This window comes from Delphinapterus leucas, chromosome 2 (genome assembly GCF_059928025.1).
Source record: "Delphinapterus leucas isolate spDelLeu-1000000601 "Yukka" chromosome 2, BTC_Dleu_Yukka2, whole genome shotgun sequence".
In the NCBI taxonomy this organism is placed as follows: Eukaryota; Metazoa; Chordata; class Mammalia; order Artiodactyla; family Monodontidae; genus Delphinapterus; species Delphinapterus leucas.
Window position 1 is genome coordinate 144,728,401 of NC_143130.1, and position 7,523 is coordinate 144,735,923.

The 7,523-nt window shown below is 46.9% G+C and overlaps 1 protein-coding gene across 1 annotated transcript; it reads left to right on the top strand.

Annotated features, from left to right (window-relative positions):
- The first annotated feature begins 2,210 nt into the window (after positions 1-2,210).
- On the top strand, positions 2,211-5,327 carry HSPA2 (heat shock protein family A (Hsp70) member 2). Its single transcript, XM_022570384.2, has one exon. The coding sequence runs from the start codon at positions 2,496-2,498 to the stop codon at positions 4,410-4,412; it is 1,917 nt and encodes a 638-aa protein (XP_022426092.1). The 5' UTR covers positions 2,211-2,495; the 3' UTR covers positions 4,413-5,327.
- The last annotated feature ends 2,196 nt before the right edge of the window (positions 5,328-7,523 follow it).

Below are 7,523 nucleotides of genomic sequence, written 5' to 3' on the forward strand. Positions count from 1 at the left end.
AAAAAAGTTTTCCTGGTTCAAATTTTTTCCTGAACTTCTTTCGTGGAAAAAGAGATGTGAATTGTGAAATGAGATTTACAAATTAATAGATGTGTTTTTAAAAATTGGAAATTACATACACAACTAGATAAAAGAAACTTAAATGTCCATTGATTGACTTAATTGGATTCTGTCAGCATTACTTTTTGGTCACAGATAACTTTTGTGTCTCTCAGAAACTTTTCTCGAGCACTGTCCTAAACAACTTTGATATTAACTATACATTAGCCTCCTTCAAAGGAGTTTCCCCTTCCCACAGCCTCAGGAAAAATATCACGGCACATAAAGCTTTTAAATGTATCTTGTCCTCCTGAAGAGACTGTTTCTGGTTCGTATCCCTCCCCATGTAGTGACACTAATCTTCCGCACTGACCTTGTAGTTGCCACCAGCACACGCCGCTCTCGTCTTTGCCCATGCTACAACCCATGCAAAGAATGGCAAAGGTCAGCACCTGGCCCAGGCATGTCACCTCTTCCAGGAAGCCCTCAGGAACATACTTTACCCTGTCTGGATGTGCCCCCGCCTCTGTGTTCCCTATAGCACTTCTCTCAAATTATTATTATTTATTTATTTATTTATTTTTTTGCAGTACGCGGGCCTCTCACTGCTGTGGCCTCTCCCGTTGCGGAGCACAGGCTCCGGACGCACAGGCTCAGCGGCCATGGCTCACGGGCCAAGCCGCTCCGTGGCATGTGGGATCTTCCCGGACCGGGGCACGAACCCGCGTCCCCTGCATCGGCAGGCGGACTCCCAACCACTTGCGCCACCAGGGAAGCCCCTCGAATTATTTTTATCTATTTATTGGGCTTTCAACCTCATAAAGACAGATTATTTTTGCATTTGTCTTTTACCTCACATCCTGGGACTTCTTAAAGCTAACTGAATGACTGTCTCCAACTTCCCCACATAATGTGAAGGGTTATCGCTGTTTTGTTACTGTCCTCCTTCCGGAGCCCATTTATAGGAGACTGCTTCTATCACCTATCACTTGGTGCCAGACAATACTTCCAGACCTACTCCCATATATTACTCTTAAACGTTATAGAATAAGTTGCGCTCCTTTTCATCTACCTTCTCTGAAGAGTTTACGCCTCTAGTGTAACTTCAGCATAGCTAAAGAAAATAATCTCACTCAGTTGAGCTCATTCATAAACATAACTCAGTCATAAACATGATCGCGCATGCTTAACCTGGGGTTGAGAGAATCGTGAGAGGCGTTGAGGCTGGGTTATTTTATGGTACTTCAAACTGTGGGTTTTGACTATAGACTTCCTCGTGAAGAACTCAAAGCGGCGTTTAAAGCACTTGAAACGGAAAATAAAGAAAGCAGTGGAGAGAACAGGGAGGTGATACTAGGACGCTTAAAGTGGCAGGACAAGCTGGGAAAACGGAAAGCGAGGTCGAGAAAGTTTACACTTTTGGGAAGACGAGTTGCAACCAATCTCGTCTCCCACTCTACAGGCCGCCTCGCGCGCGGCGCGGAAAAACGGTCGGCCTCTCCGGGCGCTCTCCCGGGCTCCTGCTGTCCCCGCCCGCCAGGCAGTTTTTATCCAGCGTTCACACCCACTGAGACGCTGCGAAGCACGCAAAATTAAATTCCAGGAGGCCGACGGCCCAGCCTAGGAACTTCCGCGTCATTTCTCTCTGTCTAACCCCCCTACGCCCGCTCCTCCCAGGGGGCAAGAGCGGCCCTCACGCCCAGGCCAAGCCAAACCAACGCCCAGGCCAAGCCAAGCCAACGCCCACGCGCCGGCGGAAGAAAAATGCCTGCTCTGGCCCTAGTTCCTACTGGCCACCAACTCAGAATGAATTACCCCGCCCCTACGAGCTAGGTTGGTGGACACACTAGGAACTGGACGGCATTTCAAGCCTTAAGAACTGAACGATCGGCCAAGGTAGCTCCCCTCTCGGCGCTCCCCTTCCGCGCCTCCTCCCGGCGCCACGCCCCGGCACTTCCTTCCCCACCCTACTTGGGAGTCCGCGCTGTTTATTGGCTGCGTTTCCTGCCAATCCAACGGACGTCGACGAATCCCGCCTTAGGAAAGGCGAAGATCGCGAAAACGCGTGGGGCGCGAGCCTGAAGCCCCCAAGCCGCCGGTTGCTAGTGAGCCTCGGAGGCAACTGGCCACCTGGGGCGCGTGGGCGGGGCCTCACTTGCATAACGTCCGCCCGTCGCATCCTCGCGCGGGCCGTAGTCCCGCCCCTCACCCAACTAGAAGTCTGTTGGGCCGCAGGCGGGTCACTCCGGCCCAGGCAAGCCTGTGGCGGGCGGTCCCGAGAGCGGATTGGCTCTGAAGGCGGCAGGGAGGCGACTATAAGAGTGGGTAGCCGAGGAAGGGGAGAGGGAGACGGTTGTTGCGCTCGCTGTGGTTGGTGAGAGGCGACCGTTACTTGAGGCAGCGGATTTTCTGCCCTAGGTGTTGTCGTCTAACGTCGCTTGCCTGTCTCAGTCAGGATGTCTGCCCGCGGCCCGGCTATCGGCATCGACCTGGGCACCACTTACTCGTGCGTGGGGGTCTTCCAACATGGCAAGGTGGAGATCATTGCCAACGACCAGGGCAACCGCACCACCCCTAGCTACGTGGCCTTCACCGACAGCGAGCGCCTTATCGGGGACGCCGCCAAGAACCAGGTGGCCATGAACCCCACCAACACCATCTTCGATGCCAAGAGGCTGATCGGTCGGAAGTTCGAGGACGCCACAGTGCAGTCGGACATGAAGCACTGGCCATTCCGGGTGGTGAGCGAGGGAGGGAAGCCCAAAGTGCAGGTTGAGTACAAGGGAGAGATCAAGACCTTCTTCCCGGAGGAGATCTCCTCCATGGTCCTCACTAAGATGAAGGAGATCGCCGAAGCCTACCTGGGGGGCAAGGTGCAGAACGCGGTCATCACCGTCCCGGCCTATTTCAATGACTCGCAGCGCCAGGCCACCAAGGACGCGGGCACCATTACGGGCCTCAACGTGCTGCGCATCATCAACGAGCCCACGGCGGCGGCCATCGCCTACGGCCTGGACAAGAAGGGCTCCGCGGGCGGCGAGAAGAACGTGCTCATCTTCGACCTGGGCGGAGGCACCTTCGACGTGTCCATCCTGACCATCGAGGACGGCATCTTCGAGGTGAAGTCCACGGCTGGCGACACCCACCTGGGCGGTGAGGACTTCGATAACCGCATGGTGAGCCACTTGGCGGAGGAGTTCAAGCGCAAGTACAAGAAGGACATTGCACCCAACAAGCGCGCCGTGCGGCGACTCCGCACCGCCTGCGAGCGAGCCAAGCGCACCCTGAGCTCGTCCACTCAGGCGAGCATCGAGATCGACTCGCTCTACGAGGGCGTGGATTTCTACACGTCCATCACCCGTGCCCGCTTCGAGGAGCTCAACGCCGACCTGTTCCGCGGGACCCTCGAGCCGGTGGAGAAGGCGCTGCGCGACGCCAAGCTGGACAAGGGCCAGATCCAGGAGATCGTGCTGGTGGGCGGCTCCACTCGCATCCCCAAGATCCAGAAGCTGCTGCAGGATTTCTTCAATGGCAAGGAGCTGAACAAGAGCATCAACCCTGACGAGGCGGTGGCCTACGGAGCCGCGGTGCAGGCGGCCATTCTCATCGGGGACAAGTCAGAGAACGTGCAGGACCTGCTGCTACTCGACGTGACCCCGTTGTCGCTGGGCATTGAGACGGCTGGCGGCGTCATGACTCCACTCATCAAAAGGAACACCACGATCCCCACCAAGCAGACGCAGACCTTCACCACCTACTCAGACAACCAGAGCAGCGTGCTGGTGCAGGTGTACGAGGGCGAACGGGCCATGACGAAGGACAATAACCTGCTAGGCAAGTTCGACCTGACCGGGATTCCCCCGGCGCCCCGCGGGGTCCCCCAGATCGAGGTCACCTTCGACATCGACGCCAATGGCATCCTCAACGTCACCGCCGCCGACAAGAGCACCGGTAAAGAAAACAAAATCACCATTACCAACGACAAGGGTCGTCTGAGCAAGGACGACATTGACCGGATGGTGCAGGAGGCGGAGCGGTACAAGTCGGAAGATGAGGCCAATCGCGACCGAGTGGCCGCCAAAAACGCCGTGGAGTCCTATACCTACAACATCAAGCAGACGGTGGAAGACGAGAAACTGAGGGGCAAGATTAGCGAACAGGACAGAAGCAAGATCCTCGACAAGTGTCAGGAGGTGATCAACTGGCTTGACCGAAACCAGATGGCGGAAAAAGATGAGTATGAACACAAGCAGAAAGAGCTCGAAAGAGTTTGCAACCCCATCATCAGCAAACTTTACCAAGGCGGCCCTGGCGGCGGCGGCAGCGGTGGTTCAGGAGCCTCCGGGGGACCGACCATCGAGGAAGTGGACTAAACTTGGACTCGAGTCAGCGTAAACCTCTTTTCCTTTCTCTCTTTTTCCTTTTGTTTTTGTTTTTTCTTTGAAATGTCCTTGTGCCAAGTATGAGATCTATTGTTGGAAGTGTTTAGCCCGGTGTATGCATATGAAAGGAAAGGTGCAACAACTTAGTTTAATTATAAAAGGTTAGTTCTAAAGTTTGGCTTTTTAAAACATTATTTGAGGTTTCTCTTTAATGCATTTTGCGTATTTGCTGACTTGAGCGTTTTTGGTTAGCTTAGTTTGTACGTGGAGTTTTGAGATGGGAAACCTGAAGTTTGCGCACATGTTCCGTGGAAGCTTGGTAACAATAAAATATACAGAAGCTTGAATTGTTTATTTTTATGTACTACTTTAAGAGGAAAGTGAACATTGCAGTAATGTTAAGGACAGGCATACTTTTTATAAACAAATGCATAAGTACAAATTTAAAAGTAAAGCTGAAATTGATCTAAAAATTATTGTGTTGGAGTTTTCAATTTTCCCTTCTTTCTGTTTTACCCATGTGAGTCTTTAACTAAGATATTAGTAGAAGATGAAATTTATCTAACTCAGTGTTGCCTAATTTTCTGATGAGGTTCCTGCTTTGAATTACCAGCAACTTAAGGGGAAAAGATCTGGGTAAACGTTTTCCCCCCTTTTAATACAGAAACCAGACTGGGGTCTGACAGTATACCCAAACTCCTAAGGCTTGGCTTAAGTATTCAAGTGAAAATCCACCTGAATATTCCAACAGAATACAAGGTATGTTCCAGGGTTAAGTACAGAAAGATTCTTTCTCTAAACGAAAGCTGGGGCAGGTGTTGTCTTTCTGCAACATACAGGTGCCTGAAACAAGATCCAGCAGGCAAACGTTAAAGCCACTTAATACTGACTCCAAATTTAGTCAAATTTGTTAACTTTAATTTTCTAGTAAAACAGCTCAACTTCTGGGCTTATGGCAAATTCAAGAAGAATATGTTTTCAGCAGTTAAATTACTTGCAGGTTAGAGGAAGATAATATAGTTTTTTCTTCTGATTTGAGAATCATAATGCATTTTCAATACCTGCCTTAAATGACTAGAATATATTTCTTTTTTAAAAGACAAACTGCAAGATAGTCCTGTATTTCGTCAATATACAACTTGTCCATTTTCCAGTATTTCCGATTTGCGATTGTCACAGATAGGAATATTACAACCCTTTGAGATCCATTATCCTGGGCTTAAGCTTTAAAATCCATATCCTTGCGGGGGGGGGTTCATATTTTAGTGGAATGACACATCTGCTTTGTTCTGATTGATTCTCTTTAAGGAGAATGTGGAAGAAATTCAGTAAAAGCTGATTGGAAAATGCATAGTTAACCTAGTGTTTTCACCATACAGACATTTTAATATCTTCTTCCAAGTGATGTAGATTTGCTTCATGTTGCTCATAACAGTGACTTATAGAAGCTAATTTTTAATTTAGTAGTGGACACTTCCATATCATGCAGAGATTAATTTTTGAAATAATATAAAAACGAGAGAACAAAGCAGCCTAAAAATATTGAGCTTTAGTAATGATCCTCTCACAGAAGAGCTGACTCTTTTTATGTATACTTTTTTCCGTTTTTAGCAGGTCTCATTTGGGTGGGGTGGGGAGGTAAAAAGGCAGCTGGAAATTGCTTCAAAATAAACATTTTTAAAAAGGTAGTTGCTCTTTACACTCTGAAAGCTGGACATAACTTGGGTTTTTCAGTGCTCATGCCGGGGTGGAAAGTTTTCAGCAAGGAGGCGTTTAGGGTGTTTCATTGACTGCAGATAGCATCGTATAAATATTTGACAAACTACCTTGGTACTAACAGAATCAGGTGATTAGTAGCCTTAGAGTGACGTTTAACATGAGTTTTTACCAAGATAACACTCATTCTTAACCTTTTATTAGTCCTTTATTGAAAGTGTTTATCCCTTGCTCTAACTTCAAAGTATATAATAAGTGCAATTTGGTATTAGTATGACTCATTTTAGACCTCAGTTTGGGAGAGATTAGTTTTTAAAGTATCAGAAAAATGACCAATGGTATTCTCTTTGGCCTGGTCTCTGGTAACCTGCTGTAACACTAACATCAATCTATGTAGATACTTCATTTTCCATTATTTTGAAAAGTAATTTGTAAAAGTCCTAGCCTTGAGTGTCTTTAATTCTGTCTTCTCAAATTTACCTAGATCTGAATATTGCTAAGATAAAGCCACTGAAGTAGCCGTTCAGTGTTTCCAGGGGTCAGTTGAAACTGGTAACTCGATAACTCCTGGGAACTCCTTAGCAGATTTTAGATCAGCTGTAGTCAAATGATAATGGAAAAAGTACTTGATCTTAGGATGAGGCTACATTACAGTTTAAGGAATAATTAGCATCACTTGAACTTGAAAGTAATGTTATGCTAGGGACTAGTGGTCATGACTAAAGCTAATGCAATACGTATAGAATGCTAAGGGATTGAAAACGTACATTTATCAGAATGGGGACTTAATTTTTTCTTATCTGGATGTCTGATTAACAAAATGGCTGTTTTGAGGCAATGAATCTATACACCTGTCAAAATAAGACATAGCAGGTTGTTTACAGTATTTCAGATGTATGAAATTTCAAAACAAGCTTACCCTAAGTTTTTTATCATTAATTTGATATGTGTAATGGAAATTCATGCACTTGACTTGTGTATTAGGAGATATTAGTGCTTTTTACATCTTTAAATTTAGCATGCATAATAGGATATTTAATGTATCACCTATTCAATATGTTAAGGAGAGCTAAGAATTTCTTTATCCTATGTACAACTTTAAACATGAATATAATAACCTGGCTATCTAGATGAAATCAAAAGATTTCTTTTTATGAAGCTCAAATACTGGGCCCATGATAAGGTATTCATCTACTTTAAGTTGAATGTAGTTTTTAAAAGTTGTATTGTGGGGTATATTTCCCTTGCTTTTGAACACTGGAATTGAAATTTTAAAGAGTCTCAGATCCATATGTCACAAGACAATTGCTAAGGAAATACATATATTTAGGTTAAGGAACAACAGGAATATTCAGTTGCTTCTGTATAATGTGTAAGTAGGTATGA